Raw genomic sequence first — 24,911 nt, 5'->3', positions numbered from 1 at the left:
TATGCACTCTCTGCATTCCTTATGCACTCTGCACTTCCTATGCACTTTGCACTCTCTATACACTCTGCACTCCCTATGTACTCTCTCTGCACTTTGCACTGTCTATGCACTCCCTATGCACTCTGCATTACCTATGCACTCTCTATGCACTTTGCACTCCTTATGCACTCTGCACTCTCTCTGCACTCTTTATACATTCTGCACTTTTTATGCACTCTCTCTCTGCACTCTCTATGCACTCTGCACTCCTTATGCACTCTGCACTGTGTATGCACTCCCTATGCACTCTGCACTTTGTATACATTCCCTATGCACTTTGTATGCACTCTTTATGCACTCTCTCTGGACTCTGCATTCCCTATGTACTCTGCACTGCCTATGCACTTTGCACCCTCTATGCACTCTGCACGCACTCTGCACTCTATGCACTCTGCACTCCCCCTGCTCTATGCACTCCCTACTCTGCACTCCCTTTGTTAAAGTTTGAGCTTTTGATAAATGGTGTTTTGTATCTTCATTGAATTATGTGTAAAACGTTGATGTGTTTTACTTTACACAGAAATCTGGAGTGCATGTATAATGCAATTATTTGCAGAGAGAGGGAAGGGATGAAAGAGGCCAGGAGTAAGAAAGCTCAAAAGGAAGCGAGTGCAGGATAGAGAGGGAGGGCAGGAGGGAAGGAATAGACGCAGGAGAGAGGGAGGGCATAAAGGAGTGTGAGGGCATGAGGGAAGGTAGGAAAGTGTGAGAAAGGCAGAAAGGAGAGGGCGGCAGGTAAGAGAGGGAGGGCGGAAAGGAGAAGGAGGGCTAGAGGAGGAGAGAGAGGGAGATGGAGGACAGGAAGGTGAAAGAAAGAGGTGGAAAAGGGAGGGCAGTAGAGACTAAGAAGGCAGAAGAGAGAGATAACAGAAGAGAGAAGGGCAGAGGTAATAGAGTGAGAGAAGGCAGAAGAGATAGGGAGGGCAGGAAAGAATAGAGCAGGAAGGAGGGCAGAAAAGATAAGGAGTGCGGGATAGAAAGTGAGGAGAAAATGTAGATGGAGAGTGAAAGGCAGGAGTGTGAGAGATGTAGAGGGAGGGTGAAAGGAAGTGAGATTGAAACAAAGGAGAGAGAAAAAAAAAGAGATTGAGGACAATAAAGTGAAAGAGCAGAAGAGAGGTGGAAAGGGAGAGAGTGGGAGAGAGGGAAAGGGAGGGAGTGAGAAGGAAGGATGTAGGGCAAGAAAGAGAGGGTAGAAGGGAGAGAGGGGGCAGGTATTAGTGTAGTAATGTAGACAGAAAGAGGAAAAAAATGTGTGAAAAAGTTGACAGTGCCTCAGGAAAGCAACACCATTGGAGTGTGCAGATTTGTTCTCATCACATAAGGAACACCATTGGAGTTTGCAGATTTGTTGTCACCTGCACTCACTTTCTCATCATAAGCACTGGTCAACTTATAGCCTCTACACATGCCCTTTTAAACATGCACTATTTGCACTTGATCTCTCTGTACTTGCCCTGTATGGAAAACACCCTCTCTGCACACGCCCTCTTTACTCATGCCTTCTCTTCACTTGCCCTCTCTACACATGGACCTGTGCAGAGAGATCATATGGAGAGAGGCATGTGCAGAGAGGCCGTGTGTAGAGAGGCTGTGTGCAGTGATAGCGCATGTTGAGAGGGCATATGCAAAGAGGAGAGGACAGGATACAGAGGTAGTGCAGGAATAAGAAAGTGCAGGAAGTAGTGGGAGGGCAGAAAAGAGTGGGAGAGCAAGAGAGAGGGCAGAAATAAAAGGGAAGGGATGAAAGAGGCCAGGAGTAAGAAAGAAGAAAGGTCAAAAGGAAGCGAGGGCAGGATAGAGAGGGAGGGCAGGAAGGAAGGAATAGAGGCAGAAGAGAGAGAGAAAGGGCATAAAGGAGTGTGAGGGCATGAGGGAAGGTAGGAGGGTGTGAGAAAGGCAGAAAGGAGAGGGCAGCAGGTTAGAGGGAGTGCGGGAAGGAGAAGGAGGAGAGAGATGGAGGACAAGAAGGTGAAAGAGAGCAGAAGAGAGAGGTGGAAAGGGAGGGCAGTAGAGACTAAGAAGGCAGAAGAGAGAGAGGGATAACAGTAGAGAGAAGGGCAGAGGTAATAGAGTGAGAGAAGGCAGAAGAGATAGGGAGGTCAGGAAAGAATAGAGCAGGAAGGAGGGCAGAAGCGAGAGAGTGTTGAAAGAAAAGATAAGGAGTGCGGGATAGAAAGTGTAGAGAAAATGTGGATGTAGATGGAGAGTGAAAGGCAGGAGTGTGAGAGATGTAGAGGGAGGGCGAAAGGAAGTGAGATTGAAACAAAGGAGAGAGATAAAAGAGATTGAGGACAGTAAAGTGAAAGAGATCAGAAGAGAGGTGGAAAGGGAGAGAGTGGGAGAGAGGGAAAGGGAGGGAGTGAGAAGGAAGGATGTAGGGCAAGAAAGAGAGAGGGTAGAAGGGAGAGAGGGGGCAGGTATTAGTGTAGTAATGTAGACAGAAAGAGGAAAAAATGTGTGAAAAAGTTGACAGTGCCTCAGGAAAGCAACACCATAGCAGTTTGCAGATGTGTTCTCATCACATAAGGAACACCATTGGAGTTTGCAGATTTGTTGTCACCTGCACTCACTTTCTCATCATAAGCACTGGTCAACTTATAGCCTCTACACATGCCCTTTTAAACATGCACTATTTGCACTTGATCTCTCTGTACTTGCCCTGTCCGGAAAACACCCTCTCTGCACACGCCCTCTTTACTCATGCCTTCTCTTCACTTGCCCTCTCTACACATGGACCTGTGCAGAGAGATCATATGGAGAGAGGCATGTGCAGAGAGGCCGTGTGTAGAGAGGCTGTGTGCAGTGATAGCGCATGTTGAGAGGGCATATGCAAAGAGGAGAGGACAGGATACAGAGGTAGTGTAGGAATGAGAAAGTGTAAGAAGTAGTGGGAGGGCAGAAAAGAGTGGGAGAGCAAGAGAGAGGGCAGAAATAAAAGGGAAGGGATGAAAGAGGCCAGGAGTAAGAAAGAAGAAAGGTCAAAAGGACGCGAGGCGCCCAGCTCACCTCACCATACACAGGGGTCTCAGAGCACACACTCGCACGTTTATCTACGCCTGATGGGTCAAGTAAGGGCACACCCCATGATGGGGACTCGTTGGGTGGATTGCGTTCTGCTGACGTCACTCTCCGGGTTGCTGACCGCTCTCCAGCATTGCTTGCGTCACCCTAGTCCCTGTGGCCTGCAGTCCGCTTAAGATGCGGCTCCAAGGTCAATTCACCAAAATGCCTGGGGTAGCGGAAGTGCCTTTACATTCCACTTGACCTTCACTTACACATACATATTTATACATATACAAACACACACTCTGCCTACTCATTTACACTCTTACATAAACACACTTAAAACTGCCAGCACGCACACAACATACATATATATAAAAGCATTTTTCCCCTTACCTCAGCTGCGAGGGAAAAGCATTCACCAGCTATAAATATGGGGTCGTTGGAGCCCCCCTCTGGGGCTCGACGTCCTGAAAAATGGCCCCTCTGAGCCTCAACAGGCTCTCTTCAGCGTTGGGGCGACCCACTGCCATCCGGGGCCGCCCTGACTCTCCATTTACTTCACCAAATGCCCCCCAGAGCCTCTCAGGGCTCTAAATACAAAAAAATGGGGTGGGGAGCCTCTCCGGGCTCTGTGCACGTTGGGGCGACCCACTGCCAACCGGGGCCGCCCTTGAAGCCCTCGTGGCTTCACACACCCAAGGAACGCGAGCTCGCGCTACTGCGGGGGAGGGGCGGACACCGGCAATGTGTCCCGGCGCCCCTCCCTTTCGTCGGCTCACTCACCGGCCGGCGGCTCTCTCTTCACTCGGGGCTCTCCCTCCAGTCGGGGAGCCTCACGGGGGGGGGGGGGCAGGCACCGGCAATGTGCTTCGCGCCCCCTCCGCTCGCTTCTGAAGGCCGCTCCTCTCGCTGCAGGGCTCCCTCCGCTCACGGGGGCCCTGCAGTCCAGCTGCCATCACTCTTCCTCCTCTTCTCCCCGGACCCGGCGGTGATTACCCGACACTTCGGAGATTCCCTCGGCGAGGACGGGGTCGAACGGCTGACTCGGCTTCCGGATCCTCGCTGGGGCGGCTCCACTGCTGCGGCCCAATCCGGTCGCGGCTCCTGCGTCGAGCCTCCATACACGCCCAGCTTCTGTGGGCAAGGCATCGAATCAGAGCGCGGCTCTCGGGACAGGCCTACTGCAAACGGCCAATCAGAGCGCGCCTCCTGTCAACAGAGGACCAATCAGGTCGCGGCCCCTTCGTTTCTCTCGCTTCAGCTTCTGATCACTTTCAGGCCCCCGGGCCGCAGCGGTGAGAACACGGGGCAATGCCGGGTGGGCACCGGCTCTTCAGTTAGTTAACAATCGAGGTGGCCACTCGATCGGGCCATAACAGGACAGCGAGGAGGGGGGAGAGGGGACGGCGGGAGGAGGGACACAAGGCAGGACAGCAGCAGAGGGGGCGGGAATGGACAGCGCATCTGAAATCACTTTCAGTGAAAGGGGAGGGAACGGAAAAAACGTAACTCCGCCCAGGGAAAAAATCTCGGGAACGCCCCCGAATCTGGTCCGGCCTTGACGGACAGATCCGGCACTCAATGGCTAGCCTCCATTTATGGAGCTAGCCAATGAGAGCCGGGGGACGTTCCCGAACTCCTTATAGTCAACAAAGGATTTCACCTGCGCTGAAAACCTGCGCAGAGCGCAGCCTTTCGGCAGGCGAAACCCAAAAAGGTCACAATTTAGGAATCCGCACACTGGTCCTACCAATCTGCAGATGGGCTCTATGTCTCAGGGCGCAGACAAGCCTGCAGAAGAAACTGAAATTAGCATTAATGGGTGGGGCCTACATGTAGCTCAGAGTAGTTACTTCTAGTGGAATAAAGTCTGTGCGGGGCACAAGGCACCACCTACTGGCATGCAGGTGCACTGCTTTTTGAGTTTCCGTATCCATTCTGGCACAGGGGGAATCTGCAATTGGAGTATCCACCAGAAAGAGCATTACAGAATGTAAGTAACTTGTTTATCACACACTCCCAATACGTTCCACAAATGTCTCCAGGCGATTTTCTAGGCAAAAACATTGTATCTAGTACTTATTGCAATTGTTTTCCAGAAATGGCTGCTAGCAATGTTTATACTGGCCTAGCCATTCCTACCATAAATACCAGAAAGTTCTGGACTATCACTAAGGATGGGCTGATTGCAATGCTCTACCACATCCATTCCATTGGATAAGAATTATCTGTGCTTCAGATGTAATTAAAAAACTATGTTCGAAGAAGCCTACTCTGAAATTTTGTCTATTTTTCCTCTGCTGGATGCTTTCAAGCATCCTGTAACTGCAGTGCACATCTTAAAATGCCTTTCAACAACCTGTCAAATTGCACAAGTTTTCCCACCTTTATGATCAAGTTCTCAAATTTAGACAAAGTTTTAAGCCAAGTAACTTGCTTGTGTCTTCCACCAGGTTCACCGGGCACGCCGACGGAGGACTCACCAGCCTCAATGCCTGCGTCTCCCTGAGGAACTAAGCCAGTGCACAGACTTCCCCGGGCTGGTTCCACGGCAGACCATGCAGCTCTTCGCAGTGCTCTGTATTGAGACCAGTCACTATGTAGCCTTCACCAAGCATGGCCCACGTGACCAAGACTGGATGTTTTTTGACAGTATGGCCGACCGTGAAGGTAAAGGCATGGTCTGCCTCACTCTTGTTCATTCTGTCCTCCAATCTGTTTACTCATCATCTATCCCATGTCAGTCTACTCTGTCTTCCTCTTCATCCTGTTAGTCTCTCTCTCCAGCTGTATGCCCACCACACACACTGTCTCACTCTTCTTCATAGCCTGCATGACTGTTGGCATCTGTCTACTAAGTACAGTAAACCTAAAGGGTAAAGCCTATATAACCCTTTAGAGCCTGGGCTATATTACAGTAGTATAATAGAGAGTATACATTTGCAAAGAAAGTAACAAAATACCTTCATTATTATTAGTAGAGCAACAAAAAATATTTTGCTGGTTAATTAAACCTTTTTTTTCATACACAATTTATTAACCAGGACATCATTACTATGTACAACAAGACAAATAACAGTCAAAACAGTGAAGCAATTGTTTTAAACATACATATAAAGTACATGTGCAAAAAACATTTTATGTTGACATTTCTTTGCATGCACATATATACATATATCAATCACAGTACCTGCTGGATATACAAAGTATCAAAGTAGACAGTCAAATCCATTATTTGGAACAAGAGTACTGTGATTTTGTTGATCTTGTAAGGTGAGCTCCTGGTGTGGAGGGTCGATGCGTTTTGGCCTTATGATTCCAGGCGTAGACTGATTTCCTTGGTACGATTTGTGGCTCTTTTTGCTCTGACTTGTGACCCCCAACCCAGCCACACCTGGCGGTGACCCTCAAGGATTATGTATGTGACGCGAGTTTCCCTGATCCGCTGCCAATGCCGAGGGGACCACATAAGATCTCGATCAGTCCCAACCAAGTGACTATAAGACGAGCCATCCTGGCACTGTCGATCGCCTCGCATCGACGGAGACATCGGACATCACGGGACACAGTAGAGCACATTCCGCGTTGCCCCTGGCTGCTCTGCGCCCCCTTGGAAGTGCTTCTACGGCCCCTAGATATCCTCCGCGCTGACTACAAGGTATCCTCTGCGCTGCCCCCAGAACCGGGAGTGAGGATCGCAGCCCAACCGGAGAGACGCGCCGAATCGCTAAGAAGCGGAACGAGGAGTGGAGAGCGCTGATCACCAACGCCGCACAGAACCGAGGTGAGGGACGGGAGCGCAGGCGGAGCGATGGTTGAAAGAAATTAAAGGGACCTTGCGCTCCCTATCGCAATGCAAGCGGGGGCTGCAGTAAGAATACTAATAGTAAAGATCTCATAGTGAAACTGAAGGAGAATTCAAAGCGGCGCGCCTGACTTTAAAATGGCGGCCGCTTAGGACAATTCGACTATCTCCCTTAAAAAAGGAAAGGTAGCTCCTGCTGCCTGCAGAGAGAGTACCTCAAAATGGCAACAATTCAGAGGCAGGTGCAATGGAAAGAGGACTGATGAATTACTGGACAGAGAGAAAGGAGCCAACTCCATACCCTAAACAGATGAGGGAAAGGGAAAGTGGACAAATTCAAAGAGTTGAAAGAGAGAAAGTCCTCTGCCCATAGAAGAACAACCAAAACGGCGGACATCTTGAAATGTCTATTTAAACACCATAAGATCATAACAAGGGCTAGTTAATCATTTGTATGGAGAGAGCACCTGCTAGTGGAATACAGAAGAAACTACATGAAAGAGGAATCCATAACAAGAATCTATTAAGTAATTACATTTACTAAAGATAATATTATAGTTATAATACTTGATATAAGTGTGATAATTACTATCCAATAATTAATGTTAAGAGAATTACAATACCACTAAGAAGAAGGCATCCTTGTCCTATAACGCCAACACACTTCACAAGATGGAAGACAACTACCTGGAACGAATAGGCAAGAACGTCTACAACATACAATACCCTACATATCTCTCCAAAAATGCAGCCAAAAAATTTAAGCATAACCTCATGAGAAACCCGGACACATTGATCTGACACTTCCTTTTGTATGGAGGAAGGGATCATTTTAAAAGATATGATTTTCTTCACCAGAAGAAGGGCGAAATGGCGCAATACCTTTACAAACCTGCTACATATTAAAGCCACTACCAACATACCGCATGGAACAAAATTCATGACCAGAGCATCTCCTAAACTCAGAGCGAACATTTGCATAACTATCTTTAAAAATGGAATAGTGTTGATCCAAGCCTCCAACGACGATCTGGAAAAATTCGACAACATCTTCTCCACCCTAAAAAGAAATATGGAGAACACGAACCCACTCCTTCACCTGTGTAGCTCAGAAGACAACCCCGTCTCACCCGACAATCCCACTACAAGTAGCTCAACAACTAGAGACCACCAGGAACCGGAGCAAGCCACACAAATAAAAGACGTTCGGCCTTTACAACGCCAGAATCTGTCAACGAACAACCCATTCTCCTCGGACAATAACCCTATAAGTATTAGCCCAATCAAAGTCCGACCGAAACCGGAACAAGCTATGCAAATAAGAGGGACTTGGCCGATACAACTCCTGAATACGCCAATAGACAACCTAAGCTCAGCCGACACCAACACTATAAACAGTACTCCAACCAGAGAACAACAGGAACCTGTACAAACCAACACTCCATCGAATAACCCACGGGAACAAGTCCCTCAACCTGGAGCCATAGGCGAAATAGAAAATTTGTTGATCGAGAAGAAATCAGAGAGAACACAAAATACTTATAATAACAAATATAGACGTGTTTCAACTATGCATGATAGAACCGATACCCCAGAAACCAATGAGAGAGATAATAATCGACCGAAGGGAATTATCAAGAAAGCAATGATACATTGCTCTACACGAAAACTCAGGAATAGATATAGTGAAAATGGGAACTTACGGAGGATTATTCACACTACAGCACCAAAGTCATGAGAAAAATCCACGAGATCCAAACACAAATCAGCAATCTAGCACAGGATTTACAAAACTCCATGAAAGGGATAGAAAAACTATGTGATATCACAAAGAATACTCAGAATCAATCAATCAATCATACCATTTGTATAGCGCACTACTCACCCGGGAGGGTCTCAAGGCGCTTGGGGGAAGGGGCATGCTACTGCTCGAACAGCCAGGTCTTGAGTTGTTTCCTGAAGGCGAGATGGTCCTGGGTCAGCCGAAGGTGGATGGGGAGGGAGTTCCATGTCTTGGCAGCCAGGTAAGAGAAGGATCTTCCTCCGGCGGTGGCTCTTCGGATGCGTGGTACGGCTGCGAGGGCGAGGCTGGTGGACCGTAGCTGGCGGGTGGGTGTGTAGAAGGTCAGGCGGTCGTTGAGGTTTTTGGGGCCCAGGTCGTGGAGAGACTTGTGGGTGAGGAGCCGGAACGTGATCCTCTTGTCGACGAGGAGCCAGTGCAGGTTCCTCAGGTGGCTGGAGATGTAGCTGCGTCGGGGGACATCCAGGATGCGTCGGGCGGAGGCGTTCTGGATGCGCTGGAGTCTTTTCTGTAGCTTCGCTGTGGTTCCGGCATAGAGGGCGTTTCTGTAGTCCAGTCGGCTGGTGACGAGTGTCTGGGTGACAGTCTTCCTGGTCTCGGTCGGGATCCAGCGGAAGATCTTGCGAAGCATACGCAGGGTGTTGAAGCACGTTGAGGAGACGGCGTTGACTTGTCTGGTCATCGAGAGAGAGGAGTCCAGGATGAAGCCCAGGTTGCGTGCGTGGTCAGTTGGCTTGGGTGCGGTGCCCAGGGCTGGGGGCCACCAGGAGTCGTCCCAGGCGGAGGGCGAGGATCCCAGGATGAGGACTTCCGTCTTGTCCGAGTTCAGTTTCAGGCGGCTGTCCTTCATCCATTCGGCGACGTCTTTCATCCCTTCGTGTAGGCAGGTTCTGGCGGTGTCGGGGTCTCTGGTGAGGGAGAGGATCAGCTGGGTGTCGTCGGCATAAGAGATGATGTTGAGGTTGTGCTGGCGTGCGATGGCTGCGAGAGGTTTCATGTAGACGTTGAAGAGGGTGGGGCTGAGTGAAGATCCTTGCGGGACGCCGCAGATGACTTCGGTGGCCTCGGAGCGAAACGGGGGGAGGCGGACTCTTTGTGTTCTTCCGCCGAGGAACGAGATGATCCACTTCAGTGCCTTCTCTTGGATACCGATGTTGCTGAGGCGCTGGACTAGGGTGCGGTGGCAGACAGTGTCGAACGCAGCGGAGAGGTCCAGGAGGATGAGGGCCACTGTTTCCCCCTTGTCGAGCAGGGTCCGGATGTCGTCGGTGGCTGCGATGAGGGCGGTCTCGGTGCTGTGGTTGGCTCTGAAGCCGGACTGCGAGGGGTCGAGGGATCCGTTCGTCTCGAGGAAGGCGGTCAGCTGTCTGTTGACAATCTTCTCGATCGTTGAAAGTTGAACTCATCAGAAAGCTAGCAAATACATCCACAGCTATAAACAACAAGAGATCTCTACCCATGACAGACAGACAAAACAGACCAGATAGGAACCAAAATTATCTAACCGAAGAAGACATAACATCACTACTCCAGGAATACGAATCATCAAACCACATGATAGCACAGGAAATCCAAAGAGTAGCGATGGACATAAACAGAACATCCACAAGGAAGGAAAGGAAATTAAACGTCAACAACTTACGACAAATCCAAATAACCACGGATCCGTTAAACATGACCACAACCAGAACGGAGAAATCTCTAAAATGTCTGCTGCTCAACTGTCGATCTGCGGCGAAACATGCTTCGGACATAGCCGACATCATCATCAAGCAAGAAATAGACATAACAATCCTGACTGAAACCTGGTTATCTGAATCCTCATCGCCAGTCCTGGACCTTCTGGTACCACCGCACTACAACATATTAAGACTAGATAGACAGATAAAGACAGGGGGAGGGATTGCCTGTATCCACAGATCGACTTTAGAAGTTGGCCAATTTCAATCCGACCCCCTCGAATCATGCGAATACCTAGGGCTCAACATAAGATCGGCAAACAAACAGATCTGCAACTTACATGCCCTATATCACCCACCAGGAAACAATATGAATTTCATTGACCAACTGATGGAGATCATCACTGCTAACGCCAACTCTGACATTAATAATATATTTTTAGGTGATTTCAATCTTCGATGGAACGACAACAACCACAAACAGGTCAATGCCTTTAAAGATTTCTTAAATGATCTAAAACTATCGCAAGCATGTCTTCAACCAACTCACTCAAAAGGAGCTACACTGGACTGGATTATCTTGAAGGACAAGGCCATCTCAATCCTCTCCATTGAACAGTGCGACTGGTCAGATCACCACGCCATAACTTTCCGAATACCATCACGGGAGAAAATAAAAACGAGTCTACCAAAATGAAAAGATGGATCCGAGATACCAAGGACTCAAATATGGATTTGCTATCTGAAAGCTGCAAGAGAGACTTAAACCCACCTGACAACTTGAAAAATGTGAACGATCTAACAAACCATTACAATACCACAGTAACGAAAATAGTCAATGCCACCATACCACTCAAATTAAAAAGAGTTACGGAAAAGAATAAAAATACATGGTTCGATGGAATATTGAATGAAGGCGTAATTTGAGACGAGCAGAAAGAAAATGGAGACAACACCCATCCTCCCCTACTCTGAAATCTCTCAGAAAAATCAGAAATTAATATAACAAGAAGATCATCAACACAAAAAAGGAATTTATCAGAACAGAATTGGATAACGCCAAGAACAGACCACGTAGATTATTCGAAATCATAAAACAACAATCTAACAAGCTGGCAAAATCTGTCCAAGAGGTCACTAAAACACAACTAAGTTGTGATGAATTTTCTACCTTTCAGTAACAAAGCCAATAACTTGGAAGAAGAACTTAGGACCGCCGCAGATAACATTAAAGATAACACGCATCCATCACTTTCTGTTCCGAATTATGGGAACAAGACGACTAAAAACAATGCACACTGCAACACTTTCAAATTATTAGACCAGAATGAAATTGCTAAAACAATCGCGACCACGAGACCCAACAACCATTATAACGACCCACTACCATCGAAATGCTTGAAAGAAATCAGCCAAACTATGATTCCAATATGGACAGACATCATAAACGCCTCACTCACACAGGGGTGCCTGCCAGAAAGCCTGAAGACTGGACAAGTAGTCCCGATCATCAAGAAACCCACAGTAGACCCAACAGATCCAAACAACTATCGCCCAGTGACCAACATCCCTTTTCTTGCCAAACTCATAGAGAAATGTGTACAGAATCAGCTGAGTAAACATATCGACAACTTCTCATTACTCGATGACTGCCAGTCAGGATTCAGAGCAAATCATAGCACAGAAACAGCAATCCTACACATTGTCGATGATGCACTTCAAGCTCTAGATCGCAATCAATCTTGTCTACTCATCCTCCTAGACTTGTCAGCAGCATTTGACACAGTTAACCACGAAAAATTACTGAACAGACTTCACGACAGGACGGGAATATCTGGCACTGTACTGAAATGGTTTGAATCATTTTTAAAGAACAGAACTCAGAGATTCCTAGTAAGCCAAGCACTATCGCCATCATGCCCAAACACAATCGGAGTACCGCAACGATCCACCTTATCTCCTTCACTGTTTAACTTATCCATCGAACCTCTTACAGAAATTCTACGGAAATCGAAAATATCCTTCCACATTTATGCAGATGACACGCAACTTTACATCAAGATTGCTAGCCTGGAAGACATAACCACAATGAATGACGCCCTCAAAATATAGCTAAAATGGTTAACTAACAATCATCTCAAACTTAACGCTAACAAAACAGAATTCTTACTCATCACACCACAAAAAAATCAACCCTTAGTGAAAGAATGGTCCAAAATTATTACAGCATTAAATTGCATCCCAACTCTAGTTGACTCGGCGAAATCTCTCGGAATCACTCTGGATGAGAACCTAGATATGAAAACCCACATTAAATCTACGGCAAAAAACGCCCGTTTCCACTTGAACTACTTGAGAAAGATGAAACCTTTTTTAACGGAGACAGACTTAAAACTTGCGGTACAATCACTGGTTGTCTCTAGGATCGAATATGGTTGTACTACACTTGCTGGTCTTCCAAAAATTTCAACAGCACCCCTAAAAGCTTGCCTTAATGCATCGGCAAGGCTTATTACAGGGTCAAGGAAATTTGACCAAATCACGCCTCACTTGAAGACCTTAAATTGGTTACCGTACGAAGCCAGGTTACAGATGAAAATGGCATGTATCACCCATAAAGCGATTCATCACAACACACCTAAATATCTCGCCAACAAAATAGAAATCTCAGGAAGAAACAGACTTGTCAGGAGTGCCAATTATCTGCTCCTGAAACCGCCTATCTTTAAGAAGAAAAAAATCTCAGGCGCAGCTCCCAGGATTTGGAACTCCCTTCCTGCAAACATCAGAAAAGTTACAAATACTACAACATTCAAGAAAGAAATCAAGAACTTTCTTATGAGCAAGTTCCTCCCATAAATAAGACAAACGCTACCTAAGACCTGTCTTGGATTTTATGACCAGATACCCAGTAAAGGAATAGAACTATTGAACCTCAAAGAATACTACCTCAGAACAGTGTTAACTCATGTCTTAATCAATACCGATCCGTTATTGTTTTCACCTATTTTAGCCTTTAGTTACTAGGTCTAAAACGACATTATTAAGTCTGCAAGATCTTACTTCTCTTTGTACATTGTGTTTGTAACCCATACCTTATGATGTTAAGCGCTCTGATACCCATGGGTCATGTCCGCGCTATAGAAAACTGTTAATAAATAAATAAACCAGGTATTGCTAGCACTGCAGTTACACATGTGCCTCATGGCAACATTTGCACGCCACTTGGCAATATATTTTGCAGGCCCTGCTACCTCGCCTATAGTCCTGAAGAGGCCTGGAATCATAAGGCGGAAATATGTCGACCCTCCACACCAGGAGCTCATCTTACCAGATCAACAAAATCAGAGTTACTCAATCTCTTTGGACCATTGCTCAAATTCTATGGAGACTGTTTATCCATTACTCTATGAACAGGTCCCCAATCTTGTTTTTCTCATTCTACCTAGAGACGGTAGTCATATTCCAAATAAGATAATCAACCATCTACTTTGTATATCCAGCAAGGATTGTGATTGATATGTGTACATGCAAAAAAAGTCAACATAAAATGTTTTTTGCACATATACTTTATATATATATCTTTCAACTAAAGCCAAGTTTAAAACCATTGCTTCACTGTTTTGTCTGTTATTTGTCTCTTTCTACATAGTAATGATGTCCTGGTTAATAACCAAAAATTGTGTATGGAAAAAAAGGTTTAAGAAACTCACTTTTTTTTTTTTTACACATTTATCCTGCTAAAGCTCCTCTCTATTATACTATCTGTCTACTAAAGCAGCATTGCTGCTATTTGAATTGGAATTTTTTTTAATTTATAGAGCGCACGTTCACTTTGCAGTTTCTTGGCGCTGGGGGAGATATGAAGCAGAAAGACACAGAACTAGAGCTAGAATGCGAATTAGAATTAGGGGCTAAAAGCTTGCTGGAACCAAAAAGTTTTTAGGGCCTTGTGAAACTTCATATAAGAAGAGGAGAGTCTGACAGAGGACGGAAGAGTGTTCCAGAAAGTGGGGGCAAGGACCGAGAATTTGTTACCTCCAGATCTTTGTTTTTTGAAGCGGGGAGTGACTAGTAGGGATTTGGAGGATGAGCGAAGATCTCTGGGGGGGCAGTAGTTGGTAATGGCAGAGTTGATAAAAGCAGGAGCCTTGCCCTCCCGAGCTTGAAAAGTAAGGCATCCGAGTTTAAAGAGAACCCGTTGTTTGATGGGAAGCCAATGAAGGGCAAAAAGGAGAGGAGAGGAATGGTGAAATTTGGGTAGGCCATATGCCAGGCGAGCTGCCTGGTTCTGCACCAGCTGAAGACGTTGAAGTGCATAGGCGGGAGCGCCGTTGTAGATAATGTTGCCATAGTCGATCTTGGATAGGACCAGGGCCATTAAGATCAGTTTAAGTGCAGGGAAAGAAAAGAACCAAGATATTTTCCTAATAATACGCAAAGTGAAAAAACAGGAGGAAACAACAGAACTGATATGGGAGTGAAGAGTAAGATGGTGATTAAGTATGATTCCAAGGGTTTTGACAGAGTGGGAGGGAATAGGGGGGGGGGCCAAGGGAGGGGGGCCAAAAGGAAGGGGACCAAGGGTTGCCGCTGCCCCCAGTCAGAACCAGCTCTGTTTTATCCGGGTTGAGTTTGAGATGGTTCGCATTCATCCAATCCCGGATAAACAGCATGACGGACTGGAAGCAGACGGTACCAAATGTAGGGGAGGAAAAATCAAAAATGAGCTGGAGGTCATCAGCATAATTGTAGACTGTGACCTCCATTTGTTGTAATGCAAAAATAAGAGGGAAAATATAGAGATTGAATAAAAGGGGAGAAAGGGAAGAGCCCTGAGGGACACCACAGTGCACGCTGCGAGGCGGGGCGGAGAATTCAGCCAGATGGACGGCCTGGGTACGGTCAGACAGGAAGGAGCCTAACCAGGCCAATATCTGTCCCCCTATGCCCGCCGCCTTGACCCGGGACAAAAGAATGGAATGGTCCACCGTGTTAAAGCGGCGGACAAGTCCAGAAGGACTAAGCCCTGGGGGGTGTTGGTATCAAGCCCCTCCCTGAGTTGGTCCATGACCGAAATAACCACTTTCTCCGTGGAATGGCGGGGACGGAAACCTGCCTGGCAGGGTGAAAGATAGTTAGTGGACTCTATGAAGGAGCTGAGCGTCTGGGTGACATGAGACTCAGCTACCTTTCCCAAATACGGGAGAAGGGATATAGGGCGATAGTTTGCCGAGGAGGCTGGGTCTGCCACGGGCTTTTTTAGTATGGGAATAATTATAGCAGTCTTAAAAGAAATGGGGACAAGCCCATGTGTGAAGGAGTCATTCAGAAGGGTAAGGGCAGGGGAAGGACAATCAGAGAAGATCTGACGGAGGATTCGAGCCAGACAGATATCTGCTGGGGAGCCAGACTTAACACGCCTGAGTAGGGGAAGCAGAGTTTCTTTAGTCAAAGCGGGAGTGGAAGTAAGGGACAGGTAATTACCAGGTGGTTGGGGGTCAGTGAAGATGGGCGAAGGGGAAGGAATATTGGCTTTGATACAAACAATTTTGTCAATGAAAAACTCGTTAAGCGAGTCGCATAGGGCCTGAGAAGGGGGAGTCTTAGACAGAGTTCTCTCCGATGATGCCAGCTCGTGGACGGTGGCAAAGATCTCACGAGGCTGGCTTTCTGCAGCTAGAATACGACCCGAAAAATATTCTGTCTTAGCTGCCAAGATGTCTATTTTATATTCGCTAAGAATGGTGATAAAAAGTTGCCTACGAGTCGGGCAGTATGCTAGTCTCTGTTTCAGGGGAGCCGCTAGGTCGGCGGCTTTTGTCAGCCAGCAATTCAAGGTGGTAACCTGAGAATGAGGGGTCAGGCCTGAAAGCTCTCAGAAGCAGTTGGGTAAAGTCTTTGGAGGTGCTGTCCTCGGCGGGATCAGTGGGCCAGAAATTAAAGTCACCCAAAACGAGGACAGAGGCGCAATTAACTGCCAGAGTGGCCAGCAAGTCTTGGAGGGCGAGAAGAAAACCAGGGGATGACTGGGGAGGCCGGTATATTAATACACAAGTAAGAGGGATCTTAAAAGAAGTAGAGCGTACTACGAGGCAGTCAGCTGCAGATATCGTAGGTGAAGCAAGAGTCTGAAAATATAGTCCCTTGCGGGCAATCAGGGCTACCCCGCCGCCGGCTCTCCCCTCCGGTCGGTCGGCACGGAGCATAGAATAATGGGGCGGGAGGGCAGCCAGGACACTCGGAAGGGAGTCAGAACGGTACCATGTTTCGGTTAAAAACAATAAATCAGGGGACTTGGGAGTCTAAAAGGTCGAAAATTTCTGTTTGGTGTTTAACAGCGGATCTAGTGTTCAAAAGGAGGGGGGTGGTAAGGGAGGGGAGGGCGGACATGGATGGAATAAGGAGGGCAATGCCAAGGGCTTGGACACAAGACAATGTTTCAGAGTTTAGGGGCCAGTTTCTTTGGAGGAAGCGCAATTGAGAGGAGGAGTATGTTACTAGACGGGCAGGGTGGTGTGCCCCTAGCCCCGGTCGGCCGCGGACGGGCGCAGACGGGCTTAACTTTGGCGCAACTTCGGCGCGCCATCGTCGCGCCCGCTGCGCTCGTCCGCTGCGCTTCCGAAAGCACATGTGCGCTTTATGCGGGAGAGCCTCGGACAACTAGACCGCCTAGTCTGGTCTCCATGTCCTTCAGGCTCTCCCAAGATGGCGCCCGCTTTCAACCCGACCAGCACAGAGAGCCGTGGGGGAAGAGCCGCCCTCCACGCAACGGCAGAGGAGCCGCGATGGACCGGGCGTGTGCAGCCACAGAAAAAGGTAGGTCACAGTAATGCAAAGTGTTAAAGTACACCAATAATATTAAAACAATACAAGGCGCCTGCACCTAATCGTACAGAGCGCCAGGATGGGAGAATGCAAAGTTAAAATTCGGCACCATAAAAAGTATAAGGCGCCTGCACCTAATCGTGCAGCACGCCAAAAATAGCAAACTAGAAAATGCTGCGGTAGTGATTAGCACGTAGCAGGAGCACAACACAGAGCGCACTGTGAGTCCTTTAGCCTCAGAGCCCCCAGTGACGCCAGGAGCTGCCACCACCCTGACGAAACACGGGAAGCCCCACAAGGAATGCCGCTTTATGCGGGAGAGCCTCGGACAACTAGACCGCCTAGTCTGGTCTCCGTGTCCTTCAGGCTCTCCCAAGATGGCGCCCGCTTTCCACCCGACCGGCACAGAGAGCCGTGGGGGAAGAGCCGCCCTCCACGCAACGGCAGAGGAGCCGCGATGGACCGGGGCGTGTGCAGCCACAGAAAAAGGTAGGTCACAGTAATGCAAAGTGTTAAAGTACACCAATAATATTAAAACAATACAAGGCGCCTGCACCTAATCGTACAGAGCGCCAGGATGGGAGAATGCAAAGTTAAAATTCGGCACCATAAAAAGTATAAGGCGCCTGCACCTAATCGTACAGCGCGCCCAAAATAGCAAACTAGAAAATGCTGCGATAGTGATTAGCACGTAGCAGGAGCACAACACAGAGCGCACTGTGAGTCCTTTAGCCTCAGAGCCCCCAGTGACGCCAGGAGCTGCCACCACCCTGATGAAACACCTATGCCTATGCTGATGATATAATATACAATGGGGGTTTAGTGCTGCTCTTCAGTTGTTTAAAAAATACTTGGCTAAAGGAGACGTGCACAGTATTCTCTACTTACTGCAATATACATCCTCTCAACCCTCTCAGACATGACACAGCTCTAGTACAATACAAAGAATGATTGATTTTCGGTCTGTTTGCTCCTCTTTTTCTGCTGATGTCAGACTGTCCGGTACTGTTGGACATTCTGTTGGTTGCGACTTGGGTATGTTGACTACAGAAATAGACAGTGGTTCAAGCAGGATATCTATGTGCTTTCAACCCAGTGTTGTTTTGGGGACTTAAGTATCCTCGCAGTTGATTCATTGTTGTCGCAGTGGTAGCACATGTCTTCGCTTTGCAAGTTCTGCAAAACAGGGCAACATCAGCATGCAGTGACTTCTTTATCAGGCTCTAATCAGTTTTCTAATGATGATAAAGAAACCAAAGGCAATGGCTGAGGAATAGCATTTAGTAACTTGTAAACTGGGCATAGATTCATAAATGTTTGCAGTTTGTGTGTTATAGATTCACATTACGTGCTAACTAGTCTTGAAGTTGGGATGTTACAACTGGGTTTCCTTTGTAAGTCTTGCTCTCTGTGTCAGAATTGTGCTGCGAGTGGGTCAGATAGACATCCATTCTTATTCGTTTTAAGCATCATTCCATTCTTTTGTCTTTGAGGGCCCCCTCCTCGTTTCCTCTTTACTGCTGGCTCCGGTAAATTTTCCAAAACTTGTGACTTGGATTTAGGCACAGACCTTGTAGTGACACGTTGATTCAAAGTGCTTACTAAACCCTCATGTGCTAATACAGGAAGGGCAAGGCTAGCTGGTAGCTCATTTATTGCAAGAATATCGGAGAAGGAGGAGAATGACTTATGGCTCCTGCCAAATTGGGGGAAATGGTGCCCATGGCCAAACATCGTTTGGGCGAGCGTACAGACATCAAAGTGCCCAGTGATGAGCGTTTTGTTTGCAGTGGATCAAGGGATAGACGACGCTCAGTCAGGGCAATTTCGTGGGCCAAAACAGAGCTAGCTCTTATTAGAAATTGATTGTGTCCCTACCACACGTTCCTCCCACGACCCTCCCGGATATTCATCCTTGTTTATACACAATAGCTGCGTAGCGTCCTATAATTCCAGACTAGCAATACCCACAACAGATGGTAAACACTGACCTACAAGTTTTGAAGTTTAGGAGATGGGGCCCAGCGCAGCCTCAAACAGCCTCGAACGTGCTCAAACGGGAGCGGCGAAGCGCTAGATAGGCAGGCAGGCAGTGATTGTGCTCAGGTGCGGGCGTGTCCTCAGCCCCCCTGGGACTTGAAGTCTCTTGAAGTATAGTCAAAAAGAAAAGGAGGGGAGCTTGGGTGCCCCACACTACTGCACTGCACCACACGGTCTCCTCTTTATGCTCAAATTCGTTGTATGGGGGGGGGGGAGGAGTTGCCACCAGGCCCCTTGAGTCAAAGTCTGATGATGATCTGGAAGATGCGCACCTCGATTTATTTATTTTATTTATTTATTCAAAGTTTTATATAGCGCGAACAAGATCCTTACAGATATCAGAGCGCTTTACAAAGACAGGGTAGGGGCAATAGGAAATAACAGAGAGAATGGGAGCAGTATAATAGTCGCTAACATGGTAGGATAATAAAAACATACATGGAACATATCAATATACTATCAGGTAAACAGTAAAAATAATAACATACATAGGACATATCAATATACAATCAAGGTAAACAAGTAGTATCAGGAGAGCGAATCAGTAAAACAGAGTGTATCATATATTGGTCTGTAGTAAGAGAGAAGGGTGGGAGTGTACCCATCAGGTAGAAGTATAGTGCCAAAGGACAGGTGAACAGTGATACAAAGCAGTGCAGAGTCTCTGATCCAGCACCTATTAGGTTCAGGAGATCTTGGCCAGAAGGATGGTTTTCACCTCTTTCTTGAAGAGTGCAGTGGAGGAGATAAGCCTAGTTTCAGGAGGGAGCGCATTCCAGATCCTGGGAGCCATTCCTGAGAAGGAGCGCTTGTATGTTTTCTCTTTCCGAAATCTAGAAGGTTTCAGGAGTAGATTTTTTGTACTTCTGTTGGCTCTAGAACCTCCTGATATAGATAACTTTTGAGCGAGGTAGTTGGGTGCATTGTGGTGCACGGCCGCGTGTGTCATAACTGCAATTTTTAGTTGTATTCTGGCTTCAAAAGGCAGCCATTTCAGAGACTTTAAGTCTGGGGTTATATGCGAATGTTTTCTTGAGCCAGTAATGAGTCTCGCGGCAGCGTTCAGGGAGGCTCTTAGGGGTGCTGTTGTGGATAGCGGGAGTCCGCTGAGGGCCACAATTCCGTAGTCTATTCTAGGGATGACTAGAGCTTGTACGGCAGTTTGGAAGTCTTCAGCCGGGAGGAAGGGTTTAATTTTCCTCAGTGTGTTGATTTGGAAATTAGCTCCTTTTGTGGCTTTGCTAACGTGCTGCTGCATGTTGAGCTTGGCGTCGAGTGTAATGCCTAGGGATTTCGCCGAGTCCACGATGGTCGGTTGGACATTGAATGCTGTTAGGTTATTGAGCCAGGATTGGGTGGTGGAGCTTTTCGCCGGGGGTGAGATGAGTAGGAACTCAGTTTTCAAAGCATTTAGTTTGAGGTGGTTATCGGCCAACCAAGATTGAGTGTTAATAAGCGTGGAATTCAGATGTTTGATATCTTCCGGGGATTGTAGCTTTAGGTAAAGTTGTGTGTCGTCAGCGTACATATGGAATTGGACATTGGAAGCTTGGAGCAAGGTGGCGAGCGGTTCCATGACGAGGTTGAACAGTGTGGGGGAGAGGGAGGATCCTTGTGGAACACCTAGGTCTGCAGGCACAGGAGTAGATAGCACATTGTCGATCTTGAACTTCTGAGACCGGTTGTGGAGGAAGGACGAGAACCACTTGAGAACAGTTCCCGATAGACCCATTCTAGTGCTTAGCAGCTCCAGTAAGTTCTCATGTTTGACCGTGTCAAATGCTGACGAGAGGTCGAGAAGGATGAGGAGGCAGGACTCATTGCGATCAAGAATTTGGAGGGCGTCATCAATTATGTGTGTCATAGCTGTTTCCGTGCTATGTTTCGCTCGGAAGCCTGATTGATGAGGGTTGAGGAGGTCAAAATGGTCAATGTGTTTTGTTAGTTGGAGTTGGACACATTTCTCCAGCAGTTTGGCCAGGGTGGGGATATTGGTGATGGGCCGGTAATTGTTTAGGTCAGACGGATCTGCTGATCGATGCCACCATGGGACTGCAATTTCCTCAATGCCGGGTGCTACAGGCCCCTCCTTCCCCCAGCAAAGCTGCAAAGCGTTCACACCTACCCGGATATTCCTGCACTGTAGGGCAGCTGAGTGTAGGCCTCCGCGAGGTCTTCGCAGTGCACGCTGTATCCTAGTGCCCCCAGCTGAACTCCGCCGCACCTTCCAGGTCTCTCCTGGAGCCCTCGGGCGATGGTGATAATCCCTCCACTCCTCAGACCCCTGCCGCCGCCCATTTATTCCCGCACCCGGCCACCCGATGGCAGTGGCGGCGGGTCTCGGAACTCCTTACGAGTAATGCATGCGAGTTTGGTGTGCCCCGGTTTGTGCTTCCATAAGTGCCCGTAGAAAACATAAACCGCGCCCTCCCCTTTCTAATAAATCAGACAGAAACGTTATAAACAATGTATAATAAGTCTTTTTGTTTTTCTTATTGCTATTCAGTCTTTACAGCTTTTTTTTTGGGCTTGTTGCCTGTAGTGCTTTGTGTATTTCTAATTGTGTAAATAAACAGGAGTGTATGACCTGCTCACATCAGACGCAGCGTGGGCAATAAGACTAGGGTGGTGTGAGCTTCAGATTTTTCAACAATCACGCTGGCATATCCTGTTCATCATTATGTGGGAAGCAGCACATGAGTGGGGCTTAAGGGCCAGTGGAAAGGAAAAGGAGTGCAGATTTTTAGAGTACTTAAAACACATTATTTTGTAAAATAACCATGTTTTAAGGCCTTCAAAACAGTGATGTGTGAGTGAGTATTTTAAAATCCCAGGTAAAATCGAACACACCTCTTATCATACCCGACTAAAAGCTCCTGTACTCAACTATTTCTTGAATATTACATTTATTAGGGGTCTGTAACACCCTCAAACACATCCTCAGAAGTTATGACCCTGCTGCTCACATCAGACGTAGGACGGCTTGAGTCCTTCACTCTTCTACCTATCCCATCTATTTCACATCGGCGAGCATCTGCTACTCCTACACAGAACTTACTCACCGGGCTTTAAGTGGGATGAAGAAACTGGGGGGGTCTCTCAAAGGGGCGTGGCAAAAGTAATTAAGGGCGTAGCTTGTAAACACGTAAGCTAAAATTTGTGCTTAGCATAATGTGACGCCCAACTTGTATTTTGCTGTTTGTCATTGCATCCAGATATGATACAACAGGTAACATCATACCTACAACAAGTCAGGACCATTGGCTTTGTGAATTGTTAGTTGCATAAGATAAATAAGCAGCAACTATGGTTTGTATATAATATTGAAAAAGCTTCCCCTAAAAGCCCTGACGACACCACGACAATGTTGCTGCTCCTGAGTTTCAAAAAGAGAAGGGAAATTCAGAGAGAAAATGCCTCTCTTTAAAGGATTTCCCTTCCCCTGCAACGCTCACGTGGCTTGACGTCATGCCGTAGCTTCACTAGAAAGAAGTAAGCAGTGTGAGCACGTGCACATCGATGTGTCTGCTGTCACTGCAGTCTTGGAAAAAATGGACCACCTGTGCCAGGGCACAAAACAGAGTCCAATAGAGAACCGTTTCAAGCCCCCCTTTAAAAAACTGCCGGTGCTCAGCACTGGTGAGACCCAGCCCACTTAAAGCCCTGTTTACTCATTAACTCAACCGCACATCAACCCATAGACTTAGCCACGTTAACACGCAGTTCTTGACCTACACGTTCATTCTCATCGACCCACTCATTTACCATTCTCTAAGTTGCTTATCCACCAATTTTTGTAAATCATCCAATACATTTTATTTTTACCTTACAGGTGGACAGAATGGCTTTAACATCCCGCGGGTAGTACCTTGCTCTGAAGTGGGCGAGTACCTGAACATGACATCTGCCCAGCTCCGAGACCTGGACCCCAAGACCATGCCCACCTTCGCCCGCAGACTGCTTTGTGATGCCTACATGTGCCTTTACCACAGCCCCAGCTTGAGCCTCTACAAGTGAACTTTGCACAGTAAAAGGTCTGTGTGGAGTTGATGCATGGCAGCAGCCTTGGCCTATAGGAAACCGGGATTTCTCCTCACAGACCAGTTCCTCTTAAAGCATGGGATAGGGACAGTTACTGAAATATCAGCCTCTGGTACAGCCAGCTTTTAGAGTTTCCATCCTTTAGATGAAGTTTAAATAACTTATAGCTATTTTTAAAATATTAAAAAAGTTGAGTTGCACTGGTAGGTCTATTCTATCCCAATTTGTATATAGATAAATATATTTTGAAAATTGATTAAAAGGCCCCACGATGTGATGGGGAAAAATGTGAGATTTGAGGCGATGAAGAGATAAATAAATGGACAACTTGTGTGTAAAACTTAATACTCTGTATCGGTTTTTGAAGCTGCTTGAGATGTGTAAATAAATCTTACGTTTTTTAATGTTGTTTGTCAAGACTATATGTTTATAATTGGTAATTTCCAAAATCTGTTAATGTAGACTGCAGAACAATAAAATGCCACCTCCAAATCTTAGTAAGTTCACACACCTCTCAGTCTGCCTATTCAAAGTTTTGTGCATCAGGCTTAGAACAGCTGATCTACCACATTAAAAAAAATTGGTAGACCATGTTTAATTTTCTAACAATTGTGAATGATTTTGGTAGACCTTGTATGTTGAAAATGTGAAATTTCGGTAAGCTGTGGGCCAAACTTTAGTGCTTACTCTCTGCAATTAATAAAACACGTGGCTCTAGACTCCAGTTGATAATTGGTCCTTTTAAAATTATTATTCACCATTTTTAAAAGCTCTTAGTTAAGACCCTTGAGTTGTTAAATTGGTTTAACCAACCAGACGCCTCAGTCATCTTCCCATTTCCATCTCTCTGCACCCAATGTAGTAACTAGGAGGATTTACCCTTTATTAAAACGTTGGAATGTTGAGCGCTCCATTGAAGAACACGGAGCAGCTCTGGGCTTCTAATGACTGGTAGAAGCCTGGAGCATCAGCATTGCAATGGTTGTTCACAGCAACTGCAGTGAACAAAGGCGTCATGGAGCCCGAAGGCATTTCAACCCCCTAGGGGTCCATGAGGCCTTTGTTTTACAAATTAGTACATTCTGCCCTATAATGGCAGAATGTTCTTATAGCCTTTGAGCCCTCTGTAGCGAGTTGTACCGGCCATTAAAGGTTTGATCCCTTGTTAAAGGCCCTCGCCTTTGGATCAGGGCTTTAACGCTGGTGCAGGCCTTTAGTGCCTGGTAGATCCAAATACGGCAAGCTCTAAGGCTATATTAGATCATTGGAATGTTGAGAACTCCATAGAAGACAATTGAGTAGCTTGTGGCTTCTAATGGCCGGTAGAAGCCCGGAGTATAAACATTACAATGTTTGCCTTTGTTCACAGCTGTTGCTGTGACCAAAGGCCTCACAGAGTTGGTGTGGATTTCAACCCCCCTGGCTCTGTGAGGTCTTTTCTTTACTAATAAGAACATTCTGCCCTCTAGGGGCAGAATGTTCCAATAGCCTTAGAGCCCTCCATAGCCGGATAGAACAGCCATTAAAGGCCCACTCCCTTGCTAAAAGCTGACGCTAGAGTAGGGCTCTAAGGCGTATAACCCGCCATGGCAGTCTATAAGGCTATATTAGAAGATTAGGATGTTGAGAGGTCCATTGAAGAAAATGGAGTGGCTCCAAGCTTCAAATG

General features: G+C 46.9%; 1 protein-coding gene across 1 annotated transcript in view; it reads left to right on the top strand.

Moving 5' to 3' along the window:
• Positions 1 to 23,646, top strand: part of LOC144755663 (ubiquitin carboxyl-terminal hydrolase CYLD-like) — a 277,022-nt gene extending 253,376 nt beyond the window's left edge. Inside the window, exons 16-17 of the mRNA XM_078644830.1 lie at positions 5,502 to 5,718; positions 23,034 to 23,646. Of these exons, the coding sequence (XP_078500956.1) occupies positions 5,502 to 5,718; positions 23,034 to 23,218 (402 nt within the window). The 3' untranslated portion in view covers positions 23,219 to 23,646. The remainder of the gene's footprint in view (positions 1 to 5,501; positions 5,719 to 23,033) is intronic.
• Positions 23,647 to 24,911: the final 1,265 nt, after the last annotated feature.

This window comes from Lissotriton helveticus, chromosome 5_1, assembly GCF_964261635.1.
Source record: "Lissotriton helveticus chromosome 5_1, aLisHel1.1, whole genome shotgun sequence".
In the NCBI taxonomy this organism is placed as follows: Eukaryota; Metazoa; Chordata; class Amphibia; order Caudata; family Salamandridae; genus Lissotriton; species Lissotriton helveticus.
Note: the sequence above shows the minus strand (reverse complement) of the source record. Positions and strands in the feature narration are given on the sequence as shown.